The sequence below is a fragment of the Ovis aries genome, chromosome 18, assembly GCF_016772045.2.
Source record: "Ovis aries strain OAR_USU_Benz2616 breed Rambouillet chromosome 18, ARS-UI_Ramb_v3.0, whole genome shotgun sequence".
Taxonomy (NCBI): domain Eukaryota; kingdom Metazoa; phylum Chordata; class Mammalia; order Artiodactyla; family Bovidae; genus Ovis; species Ovis aries.
This window is the reverse complement of record NC_056071.1, coordinates 55398928-55425858: the sequence shown is the minus strand read 5'-3', so window position 1 is coordinate 55425858 and position 26931 is coordinate 55398928. Positions and strand designations below refer to the sequence as shown.

The 26931-nt window shown below is 57.1% G+C and overlaps 2 protein-coding genes across 6 annotated transcripts in view; one reads left to right on the top strand and one right to left on the bottom strand.

Moving 5' to 3' along the window:
* The window catches only part of ITPK1 (inositol-tetrakisphosphate 1-kinase), a 155018-nt gene extending 147570 nt beyond the window's left edge, over positions 1-7448 (top strand). For all 4 annotated transcript variants that reach the window (XM_027957339.2, XM_027957337.2, XM_042235392.1 and 1 more), the window contains 2 exons: positions 341-503; positions 5352-7448. In XM_027957339.2, the coding sequence (XP_027813140.1) occupies positions 341-503; positions 5352-5710 (522 nt within the window). In that variant the 3' untranslated portion in view covers positions 5711-7448. The remainder of the gene's footprint in view (positions 1-340; positions 504-5351) is intronic.
* A 4886-nt stretch (positions 7449-12334) lies between these two features.
* On the bottom strand, positions 12335-25442 carry CHGA (chromogranin A). 2 transcript variants are annotated; one of them, XM_004017959.6, is made up of 8 exons: positions 25205-25442; positions 24382-24428; positions 21764-21857; positions 20856-20924; positions 18318-18416; positions 16137-16580; positions 14955-15430; positions 12335-12818 (listed from the first exon to the last, which is right to left on the bottom strand). In XM_004017959.6, the coding sequence occupies exons 1-8, from the start codon at positions 25248-25250 to the stop codon at positions 12735-12737; spliced, it is 1359 nt and encodes a 452-aa protein (XP_004018008.3). In that variant the 5' UTR covers positions 25251-25442; the 3' UTR covers positions 12335-12734. The 2 variants fall into 2 exon arrangements, with proteins under 2 accessions (XP_004018008.3, XP_027813137.1); XM_027957336.3 differs by having other exon boundaries at positions 15015-15430.
* Between the last annotated feature and the right edge of the window lie 1489 nt (positions 25443-26931).

The window sequence follows — 26931 nt, the reverse complement described above, 5'->3', positions numbered from 1 at the left end:
CCCTGGGTCCAAATGCAGCCCTAAGCTGTGTGGCCGTGAATCAACCTTGACCCTGAGCGTCAGCTCCTCTCTGTAAAATGCTGGTAATGATGCCCGTCTCCCCGGTGGGCATGAGGACTAGGGGTCACAGATGCCATTCCTGCCCCAGTGCCTGCCCAGCCAGTGGCAGGACTTGGAAATGGCCATCCTTGGGCTGACTCTAGTGGGTCTGTCCTGCCTCTTGCCTGGAAATAAGACCCAGCCTCGTGGCACCGCAGCGGGGGTCTCTATGGGCTAGTGTCGCGTCTCCCTGCCCGAGGTCTGACTCCTGGCTGTGTGTGTGGTGTGTATGTGTTGGCAGCTGGACAAGATCGAGGGCGTGTTCGAGCGGCCGAGTGACGAGGTCATCCGGGAGCTGTCGCGGGCCCTGCGGCAGGCGCTGGGCGTGTCTCTCTTCGGGATCGACATCATCATCAACAACCAGACGGGGCAGCATGCCGTCATCGACATCAACGCCTTCCCTGGTGAGCGGCGCGGCCGGGGCTGCCCTCCCTCGCCTGGAGACTGGCGGGTGGGTGGCAGGGCAGGGTAGCCGGCCTGACCGACCCCATCCCTCACTGTCTGGGGCCTGGGGTCGGAGCAGCGCCCGCTAAGCCTTCGCCCACCTGCCAGTGGATTTACAGCGCCCACAGTGGGCCCGCTCCTCAACGCGTGTCCTTTACCCTGCTTCTCCCGACCCAAAGAGTTGGACACGACTGAGCGACTGAACTCTCCTGACCCTGGGCCATCAGCAGTAGCCTTTCTTGGCCAAATCTCAGCTGACCTCTTGGGCCCTTGTAGATTTACTTAAAGAGCTGGGAGGATTCTGGAGGGACTACAAAGCCCAGTTTCCACGAAGGAAGGGAGGGAGAAATTGTCCCAGGTCACACTGCAGGGTGGTGGCAAGGCCTTGCTCCTTCCCCGCCCTGAGCCACCGTGTGGGGGACACACTCAGATCCGGCCAGCTGGGGGGCCTGCTGCATGCTGTCTGCTGCAGCCTTGAGGCGGGAAGCACATGCCAGGCCGTCTGGGCCTGCTGGCATGACCAGGCTCTGCCCAGCACCCCTCAGATCCCCACTCAGTGATGGCTCCATAGGAGTCATCACAGAGACCCCTCAGCGGGACCATTAGCCACAGTGATGACTGTGGGGCGGGGGGCGGTCCTGGGCTGGGCTCCTTCACAGACATGTGCTGAGGCTGGGCGACTCCCTATCCTCACAGCAGGTCAGGGACAGAGTGACACTTGGCAGCCCCAGCCCGGAGCAGCCTATGCAGTTACTTCTCAGCGGTCGTCCCTGTCTCGAGGCCTCGGCTCTCACCTTTGTCAAGCGCCCGCCCTGGAGGTAGGGCAGCAGCCCTGCTCAGTGGACTGTTAAGAAGGCAGGAAGCCATTCCTGAGTGTGAGAGCCTGGCTTGCCGGAGGGGACTGCTCCCCTGGGGTTTGCAGGGGCCAGGATCCCCCATGTGTGGGGTGCGCTCACGGGCCACCAGACTGGGTGCTTGACATGTGTCCCCTGCATGGAGGGCATGCAGGCCGGGCCCAGCCAGCACCGCCGTTCACAGCCAGGGAAGCCCGGGCTCAGGGCAGGCCCCTGGCTCCCTCAGCCATGCGGTTTATCTGAGGCCCCCTGCATGTCCCAGCTGCTGCAGACACTGGGTGGCGTGCGCACGGCGGCTGGGGTCCTGCCTTCAGAGGACAGGGGCTCCTCTGGGAAGCAAGCGTGGGGGCAGGGCTGGCAGGGAGAGAGGGAGCCACGCAAGGGCCTGCAGAGGGGCCCTGTGGCCCGAGGTTTCCTGTTCAGCAGAGAGGTCAGAGGTCAGAGGGCAGCCCAGCACATGGCCATTCACTCCGAGCAAGATGGGGCGGCCATCTGAGGGCTGTTTGTGAATATTGGGATCCTGTGGGACAGTGGCCTGTTTTTCTGTAGTCACCCTAGGTGCAGCCTGGATGGAGAGGTAGGTTTTTGATGAATGCAGGTGAGAATGAGAGAACACAAGGGAACTGCGGCTGCGTCAGGGGAACAATTATAACAAATCGGAGGATCTAAACCAGGGAGGAGATGGAGGGGATGAAGGCAAAAAGGTCGCCAGGTTAATGGACTCGAGGGGCAGGGCGGGGCAGCACCACGCTGTTGGGATGGAGGTTCTAGAAGGAGGGACAGAGAAGAACTCACAAACCACTGAGCTGTGGGTCTGTGCTGAGTCCTGAGTCTGCCCACCCCACCAGGGTCTGTGCAACTCGGGCCAGGCCTCCCAGGTGTTCAGAGGAGGGACAGTGACAGTGAACCGGTATGGACAGGAAGCCATGAGCAAGCACCCCCCACCCCGCCCTGCACGGCAGGCCAGGCCTGAGTGACAAGGCTGAGCCCCCCAGAGACTATGGAAGGGCGCCTGGCCCACGTGGAGGAAGGCTCCGGGGAGGGCGTGCAGCCCAGGGCCCCAGGGCAGGCGGTGTCCAGGAGACAGCTGCCTGGGGCCCGGCTCTCTCCCTGCTCGATTTATGAGCCTGGGTCTGGGGTGCCCACTGGTCCTGGTTTGTTCACCCTGTGCCTCAGACTGTGGGTGTCCTACAGTGCCCCTGCCAGCCAGCCTGCAGGTTGGACAGTCGTGTCCGCCTTTGGTGCCCAGCCTGCCTGGGGACCTTTGTCCCCAGCACCTCATCTCATCCTCACAGCCACACAACGTGCAGGGGACTGTTAGGATCTCCATTTACTGATGTGAATGGAGCCAGGAGGTTGGACGACACGTCCTAGGTCATGTCCCAGTAGCAGGGCTGGATCTGGGGGCCTGACCTGAGGCTTCGTGCTTTTCTGCTTGAGTTGTGGGTTCAAATCCTGGCTCTGCCCCCTGACGAGACGAGCCTCCTGCCCAGGCAGCCTCAGTGTTCGCTCGTGCGCAGTGGGAAGAACACTCCCCTCCTCGCAGGGGAGATGATGTGTGCACAGCACTCAGCCCCACGGAGCTCTTCATGCCCCAGCCCACCCTCCCCAGGCTGCATGGGGCCATGGGCCAGGCCTCGTCTGGGGACGGCAGAGCCGTTGCTGAGGGAACAGCTGATGTTCCCTGGCGGCCCATCAGCGGGTCTCAGCTCTCCTCCCTGCTTGCCTCCTGACCCTGGAAACCCAGCAGCATGTCTGCTGATGGCCCCCGAGGGGCTACAGGCTGCCCTGCTATTCACCCCCACCCCAGGGCCGAGGATGCCCCCAGCGCTAGGGTGGGGGCCCCCCCCATCACGCGTGTTCAAGGCACAGCTGGCACCAAAGGGCCTGCAGATCCAGTGCTGAGTGTTTCTATTGCTCTTGTTCAGTCGCTCAGTCGTGTCCGACTCTTTGCGACCCCATGGATTGTAGCACACCAGGCTTCCCTGTCCATCACTAACTCCTGGAGCTTGCTCAAACTCACATCCATCAAGCTAGTGATGCCATCCAACCACCTCATCCTCTGTCACCCCCTTCTCCTCCTGCCTTCAGTCTTTCCCAGCATCAGGGTCTTTTCCAGTGAGTTGGCTCTTCGCATCAGGTGGCAAAGTACTGGAGCTTCAGCTTCAGCATCAGTCCGTCCAATGAATATCCCTATCTGTAGGATGGGGCCAACCCTCGGGCCCCACTCCCTGGAACATACCCTTCCAAGGATGCCACGAGGAAGGATTGTGAAGCACGTGGCCAGGGGCAGCACTTAGCCTGGATGGACCCCAGCCGTGGATGCTGTCACCCCATTCGCCCTCCAGTGGACACGTATCCACCTGCTGATGGCTCTTGGGTGTTCAGGGCTGGTCACTTAACTCTGTGCCTCCACTTCCTCATCTGTAAAATGGGGACAGAGGGTTGTGATGATTAAGTGAGAACACGTTGAGCAGGGCAAGTATGGTGCATGCCAGCTATCTTGCCCACTCTTGTTTTTACTCTGGGCACCTCCGCTTGTCCCTCTCAGCCTCGGGCTCCCTCAAAACCACAGCATTGTTTGCTGAACACATAAGAGCATGGGCAATGAGGCAGCCCCATCCGACCGGCCCCTGGGCAGCCATTGCTGTATGCGATAGTGCATGTCTGAACCCCCCACTGCTTGTACCAACATCCGTGAAGCCCATCCCGGAGGCCGTGTGAGGGAGGGGTCAGTGCCTCTCAGCACCGGGCCTGGTGTCAGTGACGGGCTCACATCCAGAGGGTGGTCCCTGCGGCCCCTCCCGATGCAGGCACACCGTCCCATTTGAGGACATACTTCCTGTCCCGATCATTGTTCTTGCAGCTGTGTGCCTGGTTCGCATCCCTGCGAATTGATTTGAGCAGGCATGGTGTGGGGCACCCACCCCTCATTGAATTTCTTTTGAAGCCGTTTTCAAAAGTCGGCAAAATCCTCGCCCTAGATCTGAAACGTGCTTGGTGGGAGGCTCCGAGGACTGTTTGCTGACAATCACAATTGAGTCTGTGATGGGAAATGCAGGCCCCTGGCAGTTTCTGTTCAGGAGACCCAGGCCCGCTTGTGAGGGAAGCGGTGTCCATTCGATGGCCTTGTCCGGGCTGCCCAGTCTCTGTCCCTCGGCTTCGCGGGTCAGGACGCAGCACTGGGGGCCTCCTTGCAGGTGCTTGGGGGAGGGGAGGTGGAAGGGGCTCAGTTCCAGGAGCAGCTGCTGTTGATCAGGTCTCACTCATGTTCCAGCCCCTTCTGGCCCTGCCCACAGGAGCCCCCAAACCCGAATCCTCAGTTTACACACGAGGAAGCTGGGGCCAGGCCACGTGGAGACAAGAGGCGTTTATGATTCAGACCTGGAGGAGTGGGCCTTTGGTCCTGCCCCTGCAGCCACCCCACATCCCCACTCAAGGGCATCAAACCACATGTGCTCCATCACTCAGTCGTGTCTGACTCTTTTGCGACCCTGTGGACTGTAGCCCACCAGGCTCCTCTGCCCATGGGATTTCCCAGGCAACAGTACCGGAATGGGTTGCCATTTCCTTCTCCAGGGGATCTTCCCAACCCAGGGGTCGAACTCACATGTCTTCTTTTCCTGCTTTGGCACTCGGATTCTTGACCATGTGCGGCATCTGGGAAGCCCACCAGACCACGCAGGGAGGGTAATCAAATGAGACCCTGAAGCTGTGCCGAGAGGGACAGGGTGCAGGGTGCTTTCTCATCAGCCTCCTCTCTATAGATGCTCATACCCCGGGGGTGCAGCCAGAATTCAAGGATTGGCCCTTGGGGCCACACACACTTGGGGTCTGGGCTGTGTGTGCTCCACCAGCTCCCCCCAACCCCACCCCGGGTCCCAGGAGCCCCTGAGCGCACCTCCCACCCCCACCCACCTGGCTAAGCCTGCCGTCTATCTCTCCCATCCGCAGGCTACGAGGGTGTGAGCGAGTTCTTCACCGACCTCCTGAACCACATCGCCAGCGTGCTGCAGGGCCAGAGCGCGGGCGCGGCGGGCACGGGGGACGTGGCCCCGCTAAGGCACAGCAGGCTCCTGGCGGAGCAGGCGGGCGGCCTGGCGGCCGAGAGGACGTGCAGCGCCAGCCCCGGCTGCTGCAGCAGCATGATGGGCCAGGAGCCGCCCTGGACGCCCGAGGCCGAAGTGGGTGGTGTGGGCGCCGGCAGCACCGCCAAGCTGCCGCACCAGAGACTCGGCTGTACCGCCGGCGTGTCGCCCAGCTTCCAGCAGCACTGCGTGGCCTCGCTGGCCACTAAGGCCTCCTCCCAGTAGCCTCGGAGCCCGGGACCCAGAGAGACGGCGCAGGCCGCAGAGTGCGGCCGCTGGGCAAGCAGCTCCTGACGACGGTGACGCTACTACTAAGGATTCCCAACCATCTGATTCTTCTCCTTCTACTTCTTTTTTTCTTAATTTTTAACCTGATTTTCTGATGTCATGATCTAAATGAGGGGTGGGGGTGGGGATGGAAAGGAACCCCAAGTGGTCCAGCCTCGCGGCAAAGGGACGATCCCTCCTGGTTCCTGCTGTGCAGATGTCTTCACCGAGTTTACACACGCTGTGTTTTCAACACTAGGTCTGAATGTGAGGTGGGGCGTGCGTGTGTGTGGTTGTGTGTGTGTATGTGTGTGTGAGTGCCTGGGTACGCCCACATCTGTCTTTCTCAATGGCTGCTGTGGGCCGGGCCTCGGGGACCCTGGAGCAGGCCGTCCCGGGTCAGGTCATTGGTGGCTGAGCAGAGAGAGTAAACGGTTCCCTGTCTCTTCCCTCCCGGCCCAGCCCGTTTCTCTTACTGATGGCCTCAAGCTCCATCAGGCGTGCAGCCACCCCTCCCAAATGCGTGACCCCAAGGAAGCCAGAGGCCTCAGTTTCCCTTTCCTTAGGGAAGTCCATGCAGCAGGTCTGTGATCCACCTGCTGCCGCTCGTGAAAGGCAGGGAGGAGGATGCTTCTCCGGGAAGGCCACAGCCCCAGGCTGGCTGCCTCTTTCCACGTCCCGCTCCCCGGAGTCCACTGGGCCTGTCAACACATGTCCTGTGCCGCCATGCAAAGGGTCCGCCCTTCCCTGACCAGGGGCCGCCGCTCCCCGGACCTGGGAGGAGGCTGCCCGGCCGAGAGCCTCTGGGCTGATCCTGCCTGTGCCAAGGATTTGTGCTGTGACTTTGGGCAAATCATTCCGAGAGTCGCTGGGCACTCACGACCGAGAAGTCAAGGGCAGGCTCGGCGCCGTACCCCTGCAGCGCAGCCTGTCCCTCTGTGAAGCCCACCCAGATGAGCCTCCCCTTGGCATCCAGGCGACTGGGGGGCCCTCTTCCCAGGCCAGACGAGGCTGCCGGTTGCTCCATACCTGCGCAGAAGGCCTGATCCACACCCCTCCCGTGTTCACTGCCCACCCCAAGCACTGAGCCAGCCAGGTGCGAGCAGGCTGCAGCCCCAGAGGTGAGAAAACATTACCTGCTTCTCCCGTCTGAGTCCCCCAGCCCCTGATGGCAGCAGACCAACCGACCACCGGCTAATCAGTCCAGTCCCTCAGTCCAGGCGGCCCAAGGGGACCAGTGAGGGGCCTGGTCAGCCCTCTGTCAGTGGGACCACTGGTGGAAAACAGCAGACCCCCTGAAGCATGAGCGTGTGTCTTCAGATATCAGGCACTCAGAGGGAGGGGAACAGGCCTCTGGGCCATCCTGCGAGGCCCAGAGAGGGTGCCACGAAAGAAGCTGCTGAGCCTGGCGTTCGGAGGCATTTTCAGGCCTGGTCAGCGGGGACGTGGGGGTCACCTGCCTCTAGGAGAGGAAGGGCTGGGGTGAGGGGTGCTGCCCTCAGAACTGGCCGGCTTGTCCTAGAAACCAAGGGCCCGCCGACAACCGTGTTTACACGACTTGAGTGTTGAACCCCGATTATAATGTCTGTGCGTCGCCTTTCCTCGTCTGGCCCCCGAGCTCCAGGGGAAGCAGGAAAGCGTGGCCGGCCTCTTGCACTGCTTTGTCTCCAAAATAAACTACTGAAATCAAACTGCATTTCACACGTGTTTACAAAACGTTGCTGAAAGTTTCTGTCCTCCTGCCGTCTTTTAATAAAACAACTTTACCTTTTGGAATAAAATTCCAGTCCCGATCGCCTTAGGACAGGTCAGGAGTGCAGGGTGACCCCCTGTGCCTGGTGGGGCCCCTGGTCATGTCATGTCCAGATTAACTGATGCCTCCCCCACAGGGTCTCACATGTTAGCGTCCAGGGCCCAGATACTGAGGAACTTTCCCAGTGACGTGGCGCTTTCCACCAGCCTCGATGCGGGTGGCCAGCAGGGTGACTACCGCCTTTCCCAGGAGTGGAAACCAAGGATGGGGGTCGGCTTCATAAAGGCCCAGGAGCCGCACAGCAGTGGAGAAGGGACCGGTCCACTCGAGAGCGTGTGCGGGCCTCTCCCCAGCTGGCGAACCCCGTCCAACAAAGAGTAGCTGACTCTGCAAGGGTGAAGGAATCTGCATCAGGGAGCAGAGAATAGGAGAGGGGCTGTGGGCCGCTGACTCTGCAGGGGTGAAGGGATCTGCATCAGGGAGCAGAGACTAGGAGAGGGGCTGTGGGCCGCTGACTCTGCAGGGGTGAAGGAATCTGCATCAGGGAGCAGAGACTAGGAGAGGGGCTGTGGGCCGCTGACTCTGCAGGGGTGAAGGGATCTGCATCAGGGAGCAGAGACTAGGAGAGGGGCTGTGGGCCGCTGACTCTGCAGGGGTGAAGGGATCTGCATCAGGGAGCAGAGACTAGGAGAGGGGCTGTGGGCCGCTGACTCTGCAGGGGTGAAGGGATCTGCATCAGGGAGCAGAGACTAGGAGAGGGGCTGTGGGCCGCTGACTCTGCAGGGGTGAAGGGATCTGCATCAGGGAGCAGAGACTAGGAGAGGGGCTGTGGGCCGCTGACTCTGCAGGGGTGAAGGGATCTGCATCAGGGAGCAGAGACTAGGAGAGGGGCTGTGGGCCGCTGACTCTGCAGGGGTGAAGGGATCTGCATCAGGGAGCAGAGACTAGGAGAGGGGCTGTGGGCCGCTGACTCTGCAGGGGTGAAGGGATCTGCATCAGGGAGCAGAGACTAGGAGAGGAGCTGTGGGCCGCTGACTCTGCAGGGGTGAAGGGATCTGCATCAGTGAGCAGAGACAAGGAGAGGGGCTGTGGGCCGCAATGAGGCCTCACCAAGCGACCCCCCCCACTCAGTGTCACCAGATGCACACTGACTGGGTCCCAGGACACACGCCATGAAGCTGGCCTCCCCCAAGCCTCAGTGTCCCTGGCCTTGGGGCTTCCTGTCAGGGGAAGACAAACCCCTCGAGAATGCTCTCTGCCTTTGCAGCCTCTCCTTCGCCATGGCTTGTGCTGCCACCTCTGATCAGTCTCAGAGCCTTCAAGCGCCGTGGGGAGGGACTGCTCTGATGAGCGCACACACCTGCTGGTAAACCAGGGGTGGTGGGACTCTCCTTCCCAGCTTGTTTGCTAGTCGATGGGCTTGCTGGGGCCTTGGCCCTGTGGCATCTCTCTGGGTGTGGTCCATAGCCGGGGTTGCTGAAGGCCCTCTTGACTCAAAGGGCTTCGGGAGCAAGTGCAGGACCACGTTTTGCCTGAGGCCTCGGGTAGGTTCAGAGGGTCGCTTGCAAGGTCTCTACCCTGGGCAGCCTGGAGCAGTGGCCACAGGCCGAGTTCTACTAGCAGGTTATAGTGTAATGTGGTTTGACGCGCTCAAGCCCCAACTGAGTGGGGGTGCTGGATGTCTGTCCGTCTTCCCCAAGAGAGCCTGGGGGCAGGAGTTGCCATTGGCATGAAGGTGTCTGAGTTTGCGGAAGGAGGCGGGGTAGCGGGGGTGAATAGGGTTGGGCGAGAGGTCCCGCAGTATCACTTGCAGGAGGCGGACACAGCTGGAGTTCCCGAGGAGTTTGTTGTTCAGTCGCTCATTCGTGTCCAACTCTTTGCAATCCCATGGACTGCAGCACGCCAGGCCTCCCTGTTCTTCACCATCTCCCGGAGCTTGCTCAAACTCTCATGTCCATCAAATCAGTGATGCCATCCAACCATCTCATCCTCTGTCGTCCCTTTCTCCTGCTTTCAATCTTTCCCAGCACCAGGGTCTTTTCCAAGGAGTTAGTTCTTCGCATCAGGTGGCCAAAGTATTGGAGCTTTAGCTTCAGCATCAGTCCTTCCAGTGAATATTCAGGACTGATCTCCTTTAGAACTGACTGGTTTTATCTTGCAGTCCAAGGGACTCTCAAGAGTCTTCTCCAACACCACAGTTCAAAAGCATCAGTCCTTCAGTGCTCAGCCTTCTTTATGTTCCAACTCTCACATCCATATGTAACTACTGGAAAAACCATAGCTTTGACTATACAGACCTCTGTTGGCAAAGTAATGTCTCTGCTTTTTAATATGCTGTCTAGGTTTGTCTCCCAAGGAGTTATGTGGGGGCATTGTTTAAGTTAATCTCATCAGTGAGGGAGAAAACAACCTTGAGAAAGGATTCTTTTCTATCCAGAGGACTGCCAAATACGGTTTATGGCAGATTGAAGGATCCTGGCAGGAAGCTGTAGTTTTCAAGCCAGCTGGGAAGAGCAGCTGTTGTCTGCCAGGTGGCCCCTCTGAGACCAAGGGAGACTGTATGTATTGTCCTTGTTGGGGGGCCTGGGCCTTGGCTCAGGGAATCACACTATCCACAGAGAACCCACTGAATGGCTCCTCTGGTGTCCCTGGGGTTTGCATCTGCCCTCTCTTCTCCTGCTAGAAACTGACCCTTCACCCGGTGGGACCCCCGATAGCTCCTCTCCCTTCCTGGGCCATGGCTCAAGGGCCCCCATGCTCCAGAGACCCTGAGCAGAGTGTCCTGAAGGAACACACCCCCTGCACATGGCTTACCACGAGACAGAGGAGTGCATCCAGCCTTGAAGGTTCTGGGCTTCTGCCTCCTCAGGGAGCTTGTCCACGCCCTTGGGGAGCCTGGCCACGCCCTGTGCTGCAGGCATAGTCCTACCCAGGCCAGAGCCTGAGTCTAAGATGCTGCAACAGAGGCCTCCAGAAAGGTGGTTCTCCCATCAGTCATACCTTCTGCAACACAGGCTTGGTGCCCCGCCTCGGAATGGCCCTCCCCCGACACACAGTTCACTGGAGAGCTGCCTGTTGGCATGGAAGCACCAGGCCCTCTTCCTTCCGGTTTCCACCACCAGGTCCCACCCAGGCCACCTGGGGCCTTTTCCGGAAATGGTCGCAATTTCGCTCTACATCCAGTTGTCCACAATCTGGTGACTTGGAAGGCACTGTCTCCTTCCCACAGCCGAACCCACCTAGGCTTCCGGTGTGGATCCCAGTTCTCTGCAGCAGGCTTTCTTTGGGAAAGCTTCTCCCAAGACACTGGCAGCTCCAATTTCAGTGGTAACACCTGTGCTTTCTGACAAACGCTACTTGTTTTGATCCCGTTCATGAGCCATGCTTGTCAGAACCCCAAGCTGGCTTGTACTTCATTTGTGTACATATGTATGTATATAACGTTTATATGAATCTATACATACTGTCTATAAAATCATCGCTTCTGTAAAAACCAAGAACCACTGGCTCTTTTGATTCGGCTGCATGTTTGCCCCATGTGATGATGGCACAGGTGGCCCGTCTTCAGGAAGGGGTATTTCAGGGACGAGGTGTCCCGTGTTCTATTTGTTAACTGTTCCTGGAGGTGGATGTTGTGACCGTTGACTAGTGGAATACATTTAGTGTCGTGTTTGTCATTTCGATAACTGTCAGAGTTGTGGGGGGATTTATAAACCTGTCTCATTGAAATGTGAATAAACACCTCATGGTACCAGCTCGTTGGAGAGTCCCTCTGTGCTTCACGGATGGGTGTCAACAGCAGTGGGCCCGCTCACCAGGTTAGGAGAGGCCCAGACTTGCCAAGACCCCCTCAAACGACTTGTGTCATCACTGCAATGGTTTTTTGGTCCAGGCTCTCTAGACCCCTCGAATCCTTGCCATGATCTGGTGAGAAGCTAAAAAGTATTATCCCAATTTTGTAGATGAGGAAACTGAGGCTGCAAGAGCACCAGAAATGCTCATCCAAGCTCTCTAGCTAGGCTGGGGATTCCAACTGCAGTCTGATGTCAAAACCCACGTTCTGCAGGCAGTGGATTTCTTGAAGTCAGGGCTTGTCCAGGTCATTTCTGTGTGCCCAGGCCTGCCAGGCTCAAGGCAGCGGCTCACAAGTGTTTGATGAATGACTGAACAATTGGCCCTGATATTCAGCTAGTCCACTCCGGTCCAGCAGAATAGCCTGTCTGTTCTGATTCATAATTCTACAGCCCCGTGTTTACATGTCTGGGGCATCACTCTTGCTGAGACTTTGATGACTCAACTCATCCTCTGAGCCTGTTTCCTTGTTCTCCAAGCTGAGACCAAGACTACAGCGCTATAGTGAACTGTTAAGTTCAAGAACTTCAAATGCCCCAGAGCCCTGTGCATGTTCAGGTCAGAGGAGATGACAGATTTGTGCCGAGAGGGGGCCTGCAGCTCAGAGGCCTGAGTCAGGAAGTCCAGAGCTGGCTGGGCCTGTGGCCTTGCTGGCGGGTACTAACCTGGGACTGTCAGGATCTATCCAGCACAGAGCAGAGGCTGTTTCCCAAACCAGCCCCGTCCCTGCCTGGCCTGGCTCACGTGTGGCTGGGGAGATGGGGGAAGTGTTATTTAATCCCATACGCACTTTGGGGCAGGTGTCAGCACCCCTACTTCACAGATGAGGAAATTGATGTCCCAAGCAGCAGTGTCTCTTGCTCCCCAATCACCGGGCTGGAAAGTGGCCCAGAGTCACCCCAGGGGGACTGAACCTCCCCTTGTCCTTCTGCCTGAATCCATCCATCCCACCCTACTTCGAGTCAAGATGGGGCAAGTTCAGAGAAACAGGAAAGAGCCCAGAGCAGATTTATTTCCCTTAGATAAATGTCATACACAATATAGTCAGGAGTCCTCAGCTTTCACCTAAAGGTCAGTACTTATTGCAGTTAGGCCCAGTGGTTCTAGGAAACTTTGAGAAGGCTGCCTGTGTTCAGAGACAGGATAATCGTTGAAAGGCAAGGGGTCTGCCCTGCAGCGGGACGCACTGGGGCAGGGGTCAGGAGCAGGAGGAAAAGAGCATGGGGGCAATGGGGTGGGCTGGGCTTGGGCAGGCTGGGGGCAGCCTCCCTCCCGGAAGCAGTGCCCAGGGCCGTCTGGCCAGGACCTGCAGGGGGGACAACAGAGCCGGGACCACGGGGTTTCTTGGGGCCCTGGCTACTGGGGCCAGTTGTCGCCTCAGCCCCGCCGCAGCTCCTCCAGCTGGTTGGACACCTTCTCCAGCTCCGCCTCGATGGCCGACAAGCTCTCCAGCTCCTGGTCCTAGGAGAGAACCCCCAGAGTCACCCGGGCGCTGGAGTGTGGAGTGCACAGTCAGCCTGGTGGCTCCTGGCCCAGCTGTGTGACCTTGGATGTGTGGCTTTGCCTCTCTGAGCCTCATCTATTTCATGGGGACAGTGAAGCTGCCCTGCTGCACCGCTCTGAGAAGCTGGCCTGCAGGAGTGTGTGCCCTGACCCCATACTTTCCCTGGTGGACTCTTATTCAGGCCCACCTCCTCCTCAACGGCTCTGGCAGGCATGTGGGAAACCAAGCCTCTGGTGCCTTTCAGAGCTGCTTCAAGTCCCCCAACCCCAGGCTAAGGCTGTGACAGTGGCTTCCAGGGTGAGGCCATGCCTGGGTGTCCTGTCTGCTGCAGGCCTCCCTACCTGAGGGGCAGGGTAGGGATGTGAGCACTGCCTGGACGGGGCCTCCATCCTCTGTCCCCGTCACTGGGTCCCCAAGCTCTGGCTACCAGGGTGGTCCAGGGCAGCCGGGGACTCTCTGGGACTGACGCCCACAGGAGCATGCCCTCAGAGTCACCGCAGGAGTCAGCCAGACCCCAGCTTTGACCGAGAGGGGTGGTTTTCCAGGAGTCCCTGCCTGAGGCCCAGTGAGAAGAGACAGATAATGGTTGCCAATGAAATGGGGGCCCTAGTGGCTCCCATCTTGGAGTAACCCACCAGGCAGGAGTTCTATGATTCTGGGGTCATTTTTTCTAAGACCTTTGGGCTGAGTTGGAGGGCCCTGCCCTGTCCAGTCCTCAGGACTCGGGTCCCTATTTCTCCTGCCTGTGGTCCAAGGGCCCCTCTGCCCATGGAGAAGGGAAGCCAGTCAGTCCCTCAGGGCCCCTGGCTCTCCCCAGCTTCTGTGGGTGGGGAAGGCAGTGATGAAAGGTACCAGCCTTGGGGAGGGCTGGGAGGCAAGCAGCTGCTTCCCAAAGCCCTGTCCCCTCAGCCCCTGGGGACACAGGCAGATGAACTCTCAGCGCCAGCTGCCAAGGAGTCATCTTCTCCCTCAGACTGCTGAGACCCAGTCTCAGGCCCAGAGAATGGGTTGGGGACCTGAGGAAAGGGCCGTATTGTCTTCTGGGTGGGCAGAGAAGAGCACTGGGGCCAGGGCTTTGGATACGTCCCAGCCCCCATAAGGCCCTGATGCTCCTCTGAGAACTAAAGCCTGAACCATGGACCACCCCCACAAGGCCTCCCCCAGCTCCAAGGTGGTGTTGCCAGCCTGCCCCAAAGTCCCATCCCATACCCTCCCATGGTAACATGTCTCCACACCCCTCTGAGTTTCCCAAGTAGCCTGGGCACGGCTAGGGTTTCAAAGCTCGCGTGCGTTCTGATCATGATAATGAGGTGGGCAGAGAGGACTTCTTACCCCCATTTCACAAATGAGGGAACCGATGAGGCTCAGAGAAGGGGAGCGACCTGCCCAAGGTCACCCAGCTAGGAGGAGGTAGACCCCGGGTCTTCTGGCACACGCCCATGCCTCCCCCGCCAGCCACCACCAGACCCTCCCCACTTTGCCACTGGGGTGGGAAGCAGGGACTGAACCTGGGAAGAGGGTGTGGTTGGACTGCCTGGAGGTCAGGAGGACACAGCTGGACCAATGGTAGGGCCTCCCCAGACACCACCTGTCCCTTAATGCCCCCTCCTGTTCTGCCCTCCCAGCTCGCAAGGCCAGTGGTGCCCCGAGCCTGGATTCCCCCAGGCAGCAAGTGGCCCTCCCAGGTCAGCCCCCGCCAGGTCCTTTAGTTTCCAGACTCTCTCTATTTAAAACTCCAAGCAACATCCATCCATTCTTGTCCCACTTCCAAACCTGCAGAGGCTCCCTACGCCTTTCGGACAAAGGTCCCTCCCAGGGCCTCTGGGATCTGCTTTACTCGCCAGCTCTTCAGCTTCTGTGTGCTGATCTGAATGTTTTTGTCTCCTGTCTGCCTGTCTGCCAGCTTTCCTGGGTGCCCCCTCCCCGACACGCCTTTTCTCCTTGGCCTTCCCAGTCTCCTGAGCGCCCCCTGTCCAGGCGCCTCTCCAGTCCCGACTCCAAGGGGACAGTGTCTCCTCGGTGATGTAGGGCAGCACGTCTGGGTGCAGCTGCCCCACAGCAGGGCCCAGGGCTGGCTCCCACCCCATACCAACCTCTGGCCTGCGGTTGGCACTGCCCTCCTCCTCCTTCTTCTCCTCTGGGTAGCCGCGCACCTGGAGGGGCAGGCCGGCCTCCACGCTGTCCTCCCGGGAGTTTGGCCTCCAGCCTCGCCGCAGCTGCAGCCCGGGGCCCCTGAAGCCGTAGCCCCGGGCCTGGAAGGAGAGCCTCATGGAGCGGTCAGGGTCCTCCTCTTCTTCCTCCCCCTCCAGCCGCTTCTCGGCCGTCAGCTCCTTGGCCAGCTGGTCCATCTTGCTCCATCGCTTGGCGTCCTCCCACTCCTTGGAGAGCTGCTCCTCCTGCTCGGGCTCCCCGCTCTTCCCACCTCGGAAGAGGACTTGGGCCCCTGCCATCTCCTCTTCCTCCTGCCGGGAGTGTGCCCACTCCCCCTTCCCCTCACGGGACTTGGCCTCCTCAGCCCCCATCTTCCTGGCTCCATCCACGGCCAGAGCCTCGGGCCAACCTGGAGCAGCTGGTAGACAAGAGCGGGAGAATAAGGGAGTGGCTGCCACCTTTCTGGGTCCCTGCCGCTCCCTTAGGTCTCTCTGTGGCCACTGTTGCGACCATAGACCCCGTACACCAGATCCAGCTCAGCCTCTCACAACAGACACCCCTTGGAGGGATAGGCCACCTCGACACCATGCTTTACAAGACCCTCTAAAGCTCCAAGTCATCTCTTCCTTTAGCCCTCTCATCCCAGGAGACCCAACCCAGGGATGGCCCAGCTGGGGAGGAAGGAAAGACCCTGATCAGCCCCTCAAGAGGAGCCAGGACCTTTTCCTAAGCCCTGGTTGAAGCTAGCAGTGTCCCCAGACCAGCCTGTTCCCTCCCATCATGCTGCCCCTCAGTTCCCAAATCCCACCCACTCACCCTGCAAAGCCCCTCTCCCCTCCTGGGGGTGGAGAGGGGCTATGTGGACTAGTGGGAGGTGCAGGGTTTTGGAACCAGACAAACCTGGGGATGGAATCTCTGCGTGTACTACAAATCAGCTGTGTGACCACGGGCAGATTACTTAACCTCTCTGAGCCTTGGTTTCCCATCTGGCAGATGGGAATAATACCTACCTTTCAGGGTTGTTGAGAAGGCAGAATGAGATTATGGATCAGGGCACCTCCCTCCACCCATCCCCCTCTCCCCAACGCATCCGCTGAAGTCTCAGACATCATACACAGTCTCACCCCTCTGCGTCTCCTTGTTGCCGAGGCTTGGGGGTGGTTTAAATGCTGCGGTGGTGGGGCTTTCTTCCTCCGGGACGGCCTTCTCTCCAGCCTCGGCCTCCTCCCCCTTCTCCTCCTCCTCTTCTCTCTCTGTCTGCCTCCCTTGCTCTGCGCTCAGGCCCTTCTCCCTGCCGGCTGGACCTTGGGAGGGGCCCTCGCTGTCCTCCTTGGCCTGTGGGCCTGGGTGTTTCGGGCTGGGGAGGCTGGCTAGGGGGTGGGCATTGGAGGGGGCCTCCTCCTCCTCCTCCCCAGGGGCCTGCTTGTCCTCCTCAACCTTGAACCCCGGCCCAAGCTCTGGGGAGGCCTGAGGCCTGTCTCCGTCCGAGTCTTCATCACTCTTCTCCACCTCTTTAGAATCGTCTCTTTTTTCTGCAGCATCCTTGGAGGACACCTCTTCCATCCCCTCTACAGAAACAACAGAGCAAAGTCAGGCCCTGAGGACCAGGCTGCACATCGGATCTCCCCGGGGCCCAATTTCAGATCTTAGTCACTGTATCCCTAGGCTTCCAGCAACCCCAACCCAAGACACACATGAGAGAATTAGGGTTGCCCTCTCCACGTATGGGTTTGACCTCAGCACAACGGGACTGTGTTTCTTTCTTTGTAATTCTACTTCTCGAAGGAGGATGTGATGACCCCTTGAAAATGACCCCAGAAGATAGAGCCCTGAATTTAAAATTAAGATAGCAGTTGAACTGCGGTCTGATCTTGGGCAAGTTAACCTCTCTGTGTAATGGGCACCATGATTGTGACTTCCTTTTCCCTTCTGCAAGCATTCTATCTTGAGCGTCCTGTGAAAGTATTCTATTCCTTAGTATTTGTCAGCTTTCATTTAAAGGTATTTACTTGTACCTGCTTTTAAGACAGCTTTTCATCTAGTAAAAATCCCTCCCATTGCTAGAAATGATTACTGTCAAACAAGTCACTACCAAGTACATTCCACCATTTGACTCCAGGACTCCAGGTGGAAGTCCTCCCATGCCCACTTTACAGAAACTCAAACCAATCCTTAGAAAGGTAGGGTGACTTGTCTGTGCTCACAGATGGCAGAGCTGAGCCTTGAACCCAAACCTCCGAATGCCAAGTACAGGGTGCCCTTTGCACTGACATGTGGCTGTCTCCCCAACGCTACACTATTCCCCCTCCTACAGCCCATGGCAGACAACCAGAGTCAGCCAGACACTCGTTTCCGTGGAACCAAAATGTGTGAGTCCCTGCCGAGCCTCAAGCAGCCACTAGGGTGACAGCCCTGGCCCATGTGAGGGCACATTGGCAGGTTTCCCCTCCCAGCCCCAACGGATGACCGCTGAGGTCCCTGCTTCTAGGAACTGGCCCTGTTCACTCACCTTCCACGTGCAAAGAGCAGGGCTGTGAGGATAAGTGTGTGACTGTTTCTAGACAGAAAGGTGAGTTTAACAGAGCATCCCTCTGACCTAAGCCATGATCCCTGTGACCCCTAAAAGCTCTCTGTTCTCAAGAAGGATGATCCAGGACTTTCCTGGTGGTCCAGTGGTTAAGAAACTGCCTACCAGTGCAGGGAACAGGGGTTCAATCCCTGGTCCAAGACGATCCCACATGCTGTGATGCAACTAAGTCCACGCACTAAAACTACTGCACATGGCAACTTGAGAGAGGCCGCCACTGACCCCACCTGGAGAAAGCCCACACGCAGCAACAAAGACCAGACGCGGGCAAAAAAAAAAAAAAAAAAAAAGATCCAGATTCAGCTAGTATTTTAAACCTACTCCTCTGGGATCTTGCTGCCCCTAGGCTATGCCAGGGCACCACTAAATTCCCCAGAGGACAGGCACTGGGGGCAGGGGCCCTGCCTCAGTGGCCACTGGGAAGAGTTGAAGCTGCCCACCTGCCAGGCCTCCTGCCCGAGAGTGCCAGCACCTGGGGTGGGCAGATGGGACCCATCAAGGGCTGCGGAGTGAGACGTTCCATCTCCAGTTATGCCTTGGAAAGGTACTTCAACCTCCCTGGGTCTCAGTTTCCCCATTCGGAAAGAGAAGGCAATAACAGCTTCCTTACAGGACCCAAAGGAGGGGCTTCTGACTGCTCGGGAGCCTCGGTCTATTGTAACTTCTGTTCTCTTCATTCTCCCGCCCCTGGTCTCTGGCCAGACGGGTTGGCACTGACCTTTCGGCTCGGCCTGGTCGTCTGGCTTCTCGAGCCCCTCTGAGGGTCCATCCTCATAACTGCTGCGCTGCTTCTGCTGCTGCGTCCGCTCCCTGGCTCCTGGATAAGAAGACGAGAACAGCGTCCCATTTGGTCTGAGCCCCGCACGGCTGGCTGTGAGAATGGAGGCCTCTGTTTCCTCATTCGTAAAACTGGGCACGTCCTGTTCTGGGCCTGCCCAGTGAGAGAATGAGGGGGCAGGAGCTGGTGGGGGTGGTGGGGAAGGCTGGCTGCCCTCTCCCAGCTAGGGCCCATCACACGACCCCACCACCTCTCCGCTTCTCACCTGCGAGGTAAGAACACGCCCTGCCTGCTGCCTCACAGAGTAGTGAAGACTCAGAGTCGAGGGCTCCAGGGGCAGGAGCAGGGAGTGGGGGACCCTTAGGACCTGGCTGGTAGCTAGGTCAGTGGTCCCCAACCTTTTCGGCACCAAGGATTGATTTCGTGGAAGACAATGTTTCCATAGATCGGGTCGACGGGAGGATGGTTTGGGGATGATTCAAGCTCAGTAGGGTTCGAGCTTTAAGGAGGATCAAATGCCGCCACTGATCTGACAGGAGGTGGAGCTCGGACGGTAACATGAGCGATGGGGAGCAGCTGTAAATACAGGTGAAGCTTCACTCGCTCACCCGCTGCTCACTTCCTGCTGTGCAGCCCAGAGATTAGGGACCTCTGGGCTAAAGAACCCTGTAGCAGGAGGTAACAGTGACTGCTTGTCCCCTAGTGGCGGCTCTTGATTCAGGCAACACCTGCCCTCATGGACCCCCATAAGCCCAGGCAGAACACCTGTCTGCATCAACCCAGGCTGCGCTGCCTCCTCTGACTGTCTCCACCCACCTCTGGTTCTTGACGGTGGCCCTGGCCAGGCCAACTCTGCAGCCAGTGCTGGTTTCCCTATGATGGGAATTTCTGGGGTGGCCAGAGGTGCCTGACATAGTGGCTGTGGACCAGGGATTATGCCCAGATCTGGCCCCTGGCCGAGCAAGCTTCACACCTCCTGGTTAATCCTTTGCCCTGTGACCTTGGGTGACCTGGGCAATCCAAGACTTGGGTGCTCATCCATAAAACAGGGTAGCTGCATCGTAAATGCTAGGACAGAGGTGTGCAGAAGGCATTATGAGGATGCAGAAGAGGGAGTGGGTGGATAGGTAGATGGGTGGATGGATGGACAGACATGTAGATCTATGTCATCCTCTTTTAACAGAGAACAACAATGTACCTGTATACTGGACACCGTTTATACTGAATACACACACGTGTGTGTATATGTGTAAACAGATGTTTTGGGACACATCTTCCTATCATAGTCTTCATTGACATTACATTTAATTATTTAAATATAATGTCATTCAATAATTAATTTAAAAATTACCATATTGTATCCTAGCAACCACATGCAGTGGATATCTCCTCCAGGACAAGTGAGGGAGAGGAACAACAGTGTGCTAACTTGGGGAGGGCCTCAGGGAGCCTTCCAGCTGTGATTATTTTCACTCACCTCTTCCCCCAAATTGCTTTCCATTCGTACATGTGGCCCAGTCTGCCCCAGAGGCCTCAGAATAGGGGCCTTCTCTGTGCCTGTGCAGCCTTGTGCCCCAGCCCACCCCATCCAAGCCAAGCCCTGAAGATGAGCCTTTACTTCCTTTGCTGGGAGATACGAGACTCCTGCTCGAGGGCCCATTCTCAGAGAGAGGCACAAGGGTGCCCATGCCCCCACCCCCACATAAACAGCCAAGTAAACCCCCAAGTAAACAGGAGGTGCAGGGTCAGGACCCATTTCTTCCAATTTTCCAGGAGGCCTTCTATGCCTCACAGGAACCCAGGAAGGAGCCTGAGGCTGGGCAGAGTAGCTAACTCCATGGGATGACATCAGCCTAACCCTCCACTCCCAGTATCCTATCTGGGCTCTGCTTGAATATCCTCAGTGATAAGGAGCTCACTACCTCACAAAAATCACTCCATTCCCAAGAGCATCAGTGGATTTTTGTTAACCTCTTGGAGAAAGACACACCTCACTCTGAGAGCACACTGGAAGTCTTGGCTGTGTTTTGGGGCAAGCAAGATCCTGCTTCTCCCATCTCCCCTTTGAGCGGAAGCTCACAAGGGGAAAGGGGCCCCTCCTCTCTCCTGGAGACCAATTTCTTTCCCATTAAACAGAATAGAAGTCCTCTCTGTAACCTAGTCTTGAAAGTGCCCCCTCTAACATGGCTGAACTCCAGAGACTACAGGTTTTTAGAAGAGCTGCATCTGGTCTTGGGATGTCCTTAACTTATTGTGTGATCTTGGTCAGGTTACTCAACCTCTCTGGGCCTTGATCTCTGTAAGTGCATGAATGATAGACTGGGCCAAGTGGCACAGAGGACCCAACCTTACCACCCTATAACGAAAAGGTGGTAAGTGAGGATCAGAAACAAGACCTTGCTCAACCTTCCATCATGATTTTTCTGACTCTCAGTTACTGGAATTCACCCAGATTCATGTGCAGTGGTTGGAAAATACCTTGGAGAGCGAGGTCTTGGAGCTCTTTCAGCAAATTCTGATGTCGCAGGATTGAGAGGATCCGTTCATCTGCAATGAAGGGGAGTCGTTACGGGTGGTTTCCAGAAGACAGCCGAGAAAGAGATTGCCATCAATATTTTCAGCTGAGCACAAGGAACTTATTCTGGAAACTCAAAACCCTGGTGGTAGCAGCAAGATTGGGTCTGGAGATAACACTTCTGAAACGACTTCCTTTCCAAGTTTGCTATTGTATCAGGAAGGTCAGCCACTGTCCCTGCACCTAGACTTCTGCCAAAAGATGGCATCTCCTGCAGTGATACAGGAGTGTCTCTAAACACAACCTGTTTTCCCATCTCCATGCCTTTGCTTGAGCTGTCTACTTCACCTGGAGTACCCTCTTTTTCATTTTTCTACCTATTGGTTTCCCACTTTTCTCTTAAATCCCAACCCTAATGCTAATGTTGGATCCAGGCAACACTGACTGCCTCCTTGCAAAAGCTTTTCCCTTCTCATGCTCATCCACCCCCAGTATTCCTTTATTCATCACACAGGGGCACCTACCAGGTGCCAGTGGTTGTCCTCAACACTAGGGATTTAGCACACAAAATCTTCACCCACAGGGAGCTCACATTCTGGGGGCTTGCTGTTCCCAGCCCTGGTTTCATTCTTCCCAGAATTCTAGTGAACTGTGTTCATATCACTCCCCTCTGCTAGACTGTAAGCTCCAGGCACACAGGGCTGTTCGCGCTTCATCTCTCAGTACCACTCAGAGCTCAGCACAGACCTGGCTGAGGTGGGCACTTGGTCAGTGACTACTGAATTGTTGATTTCCATCAAAAGCCACACACCCATGTCCTTGCCTCCCAGCCCAGCAGGCAGCAGCCCCTCATCCCGAGCTTGGCCCATACCTCCTCGGAGCGTCTCAAAACACTCCTTGCTGACCGGCATGGGGCTGGGCTTGGAGAGTGTGTCAGAGATGACCTCGACGATACACTTCATCACCTGGGAACAGAATGGGGCCAGTTGGGGCTGGTTTGGGTGTGGGGCTCAGCCCCTGGAAGTTCCAAGGCAAATTTCTAAGGAGGACATGAGGATGCTCACTTTTGTTTTCAGGACTCCATGGATGCCTAGCTCAGGGGCACAGCTGTGCTTCCTAAGCTGGACAATAATAGCAGTAATACTAAAAATCCACATACAGTGCTTACCAGGTGCCAGGCACGCCAACCACTTGGCCAGCAGGAGCCCCTCTAAGGTGGGGGTGGGTACCCCGCACCCTCTCACCCCAAGTGTTTCTCTACAGATGGGGAAGCTGCTCCTGGGCATTAGAGATGTAGTCCCACAAAAGTACTTCAGTCTTGCAGATGCCCCAAAGGTCAGCTATTGCCAGGAAGCCTTTCTGGACCACCCAGAGGAGAACAAAATGCCTTTCCTGGCTCTTTCCTACTGGAAACAAGACTTGGAAAACTGTCTCTAAATATCTACGGGGTTGTCCCAGGCAGGGAGTGACAGCCTCACAGCCTGGCTCCATAGTCACCGGCTGAATTCCCTGGCTGAATGTGGGCATACATCTACTACATTTGGGTGCCCATCCCAAGCCTACAGCAGCCATTTCTCTGAAAATCGTGTCCAGGGCCCAGCAAGGTGCTGTGGATAATCAGACATCTGATAAATGGATGATATCTGAAGATGGTGCCAACTGTAGGGTGACATCCTAGCTGTGTGATCTTGGGCAAGTGACTTGACCTCTCTGAGCCTCAATTTCCTCCTCTATAAAATGTGAGTGAGAAGATCTGACTCCCCTCCCAGGGTGATGGGGCACAGATGGGAAAATACTCTGTAACGCATGGAGTGCCACACACAGTCAGGGATGGATTCGCAATTTCCAGCCTGCTTCAGCTGCCTAGAGCTGGGCAGAGGAGCAGGAAGTGTCAGACAAGCATCAGGCAACACAGTGAGGAGTGAGGGGGTGGAAGGCTATGTCTATGGGATGCCAAGGCAACCCGTTCAAGGATCCAGGATAGCAAACTGGCAGACAGGCTCTACGGTAGTCATGGCATCCTAGATAGAACACACGGGTCTTCACCAGCTGCTCTGGTGTCTCTGACCTAGGCTGCTGCAAACAATATGATGGCCAAAGTGTCTCCCATAAAGAGCCTGGCAAGGAACGGCTTAAAGCCTGCCCCCTTCCTGCAACCACAAACCTTGCACTGGGAATATCAGATAACCACAAGTCCATGAGGACAGATTCTGGGAGAGACGAATTGGGTATGGGTCCCAAGAATGATGGGGAGGTCAGGAAAGGAAGCTCTAGGCTAGGAATAAAAATGCTTATTTACTGAGGACCAACTATGTGTCAGCAATTCGCAGGAGTCCTATTCCTTACCAGGGCTTCCCTGGTGGCTCAGCTGGTAAAGAACCTGCCTGCAATGCAGGAGACCTGGGTTCGATCCCTAGGTTCGGAAGATCCCCTGGAGAAGGGAAAGGCTACCCACTCCAGTATTCTGGCCTGGAGAATTCCGTGGACTGTATAGTCCATGGGGTCGCAAAGAGTCAGACACAACTGAGTGACTTTTCTTCTTTTCATTCCTTACAACTTCCCTCAAAGGAAATGTCATTATAGCAAGAAAAGGGAAAGCTCAGATAATTCAAGGGATTTGTCTCAAGATGACACAGCTACAATGAGTGGCAGCGGATTTTTCAATTTAGGTCTGTCTGTAACTAGTGAATAGGAAATTTTAAATGAGCACATTGAGGTTGAAATCTCTTTGATGCTTTGGGTTTCAACTATAGCCTCTCTAAAGAAAATAGTTCCTAAAAAGGCAGGGAGTAGAATTTCTCTAATTCACAACTGAAGATATCTGTGAACATCAGAAGCTGGAAAAACAGCCCCAACTCAGACTTGAATCAATTTTGGGTATATGCCCAACACAGTGTCTCTTGCTAGCTACAGAAGCCCCCATCAATGTCTTCCAAGTCCTTTCCTGGGTGACCTCCACCAGAAGCCCCAGCTGGCCTGGGTGCTGGAGCCATGATCAAGAATGTTTTCGTTGTGGACCTTTGAGAGAGCCAAGGCTTTAGCAACTGTGGGATGGGGTAGGTGTATTGCTGGCAGAGCCTTGGGGAAGAGCAAAGGGGGAGGCCAGAGCCAGGCAGATGAAGACTGTTCTCGCAGGACAGTGGACAACCACAACCTCAGAGCAGTCACCCCCACCAGCCTGTGGTGGGCCTACAAGATGTGGAGTGTTCAAGACAGTGGGCCTGGCTCCTGGGCCCAGTGGGTAGGACACAGGTCCCACCAGGTTGCACACCCAACTCACAGGAGGCCAGGGACGGCCCCGCAGCAGGCAAGCAGGAAAATCTAGCAGACTTTGATATCTTCTTTTGCAAGCTGTCCCCAGGCTCAGCAGCCGCAGTGCTGGCTCCTGGATTGATGCCAGACTCCTGCAGCTGCCCAAGAACTGGCTGCGAGGGGTCCACTGGGGTCTTCTGCCCCCCCATCCTGGGGCATCCCCATCCCCCTTCTTACCTCAGTGTCCCCTTTATTCATGGGGCTGTTCACAGGCAGGGCAATGACTAGGAAGAAAAAGAGAGCGGGGGTCACTCTTCTGCTCTGAAGGGAGAACCCAGTCCTTCCAGACTGGGTTCATCAGGGGCCTGTTCACCCCAACGCTCCTCCCTAAGACCATCCCTACTCAAATGAGATGCGGAGCTGATTTTATTTCCCTTCCCAACTGCTACCCTCATGGGGGTGGCTCCCACAGGCTGCACTGAGAGCCTTAACCCTTCCCTTTGTGAAAGCTATGCTCTGGAGGGGCTGTGGGGGCAGAAGCCAAGAGCTATGAAAACAGGCCAGTGGCTGGGTGGGACTGAAGTAGGGTAAAGGTGACGCAGAGAGACCCCAGAGGTGATGGAAAAGAGGGTGAGGTGAGCGGAAGAGATGGAGGAGGAGGACTGGGAGGGGTAGAAGTCAAGGGCAGACAGACGGTGGGGAGCAGGAGGAAGAAGGGAGAGAAAGGGGAGCCAACAGCGGTCCTCCCATCTCCCCAGATGACCTTGGCCAGCCACAGCGCAGAGCCGGCGCTGGCCCCAAAGCAGCCCAGACGTGGGGTGGGGGCGATAGGGAGCCCTGTCCCGCGGGGTCGAGAGTCGGAGTCAGAGTCAGGTCTGCGGGTTCTGCGCCGAGGCCACTCTGCGGGGTCAGGTGGGAGGCGGGGCGCTGTCCGTGGCGCTGAAAACTCGCCGCGCCGGAGGGAAGGCATGAAGGGGCACGCGGCGCGGCGCGGTGCCTGGACCTCAGGGCCGTCAGGGGCGTCCAGGACCCTCTCCCCCAAGGGCCCGCGCTCGCTCACCTTGCCCCGCGCAGAGCAGAAGCGCCAGGACCGCGGCGGAGCGCATGGCGAAGCCGGGGCGCCGAGCAGCTGGCGGTCTAGGGCCGGCCACGGCGCGCGCTCGGGCGAGGGCCGGCTGGACTGCTCGCTCCGGGCGGGCTGCGGCGACACCGGCGCGGGGATGGGGTTTGGTGGTGCAACGTCTCCGTGTGCGTCTGTCTGTCGACCCGCCCTCCGCACTGGGCTCGGGCACTGCAGCACTGGGGCATGCTCGCGCCCCGCTTATATACCCTGACCCCGGAAATGACGTCATCGGATCCGCCCCTACCCCTTTCCCCATCTCTCCGGGGGTCTAGCAGCAGCTCGCCCCGCCCCCCCCAACCTCCACCCCCACCCCCTCACCCCTGTCCCCGTTGCGGGTGGCCCCCATTGCACACAGTTCTTGGGTGAGGCACCCAGGCGGACACGTGACTTCAGGAGGTGGCACAGGAGATTCAGCTGATAGTCCAACTCTCGACGGCTCCACCGACCTGCTGTGTGTCCGTGGGCAAGTCAGTTCAAGTCTCTGGACCTCCTGTTCCTCCAAAGTGCGCTGAGGTCCCCACCAATTCTAACACGTCACTCCTTGCTTCTGAGGGCCTTTGGAGGGGGGCTCCCTTTCTCCATCTCACTGGCTGGAGGCGTGCTCACCATTCTGGGCTCCCTCAAAAATCTAGGAGGTCCCCTAGAGGTCCCTGACCCCTTGTCTGAATTAGATCTCTCTCTGGCAACCCAGTTTGTACTTTCACAGTTTCTAGTTGTATATGTATTTATTTATTTGAATAGTGTTTAGTCTTCATTGCTTTCAAAGTCCTGAGCAGGACCCTTGACACAGAGTAAATCCACTTAATTGGTAACTGTTGAAGGCACTGATTAAAAGTTCATCCCAGGAACAAGTGAAGCCTGGACTCTGGCCGTTGGTGGACAGCACTCATGGAGGGTGCAAGGGCGGAGAAGGGAACAGTTCTTGACACCAAAACAAAATAGGAGCCCTTGTAACTTCTACTCAGGAGACCCAGTGCAACCTCCTAGGGTCACCTTCTTGGGGCTGGTTACCCATTTGTGTGTTTGAGAACAGCTCTTATCTTCTCTTGTGTGTATGTCTGTGTGCCTGCTCAGTTGTGCCCGACTTTTTGTAACCCCATGGACTGTAGCCCACCAGGTTCCTCTTCCATGGGATTCTTCAGGCAAGAATACTGGAGTGGGTTGCCATGCCCTCCTCCAGGGGATCTTCCCGACCCAGGGATTGAACCCGAGTCTCCTGTATCTCCTGCATTGCAGGCAGATGCTTTACCACTGAGCCACCGCGGAAGCTGCTACCTTTTCTTGAGTGTTCTCAAAACCCGGATGCTTTGTGTGTAAGGCTAGTTTCCTGGTTTAGTTCTCTCTGCCCTGGGGCCCTTATGTTCTTGCCGCAAATATTGCTCTCAACCTGAGGGCCACACTGAGAGCCCTTTGCCACCTGTCCCTCCCCACCCCCCACCCCCCCGCCAATATAGAGAAGCTGGTATCTGGCCTTCAGTGTGACATCATTTAAGAGCCCCTTCTTCTTCCTGTAACCCTCCCCTTCCATCTGCTGCTGCTACTTCCCACCACTTGCCCCACGCCTATGCCCACTCCCACCCCAAAGGAGAACCTGGCAGAAACCAGAAGAAACTGAAATGATCCTGTTCATGCATTTAGTCATCCATTTAACTACTACTTGTTAG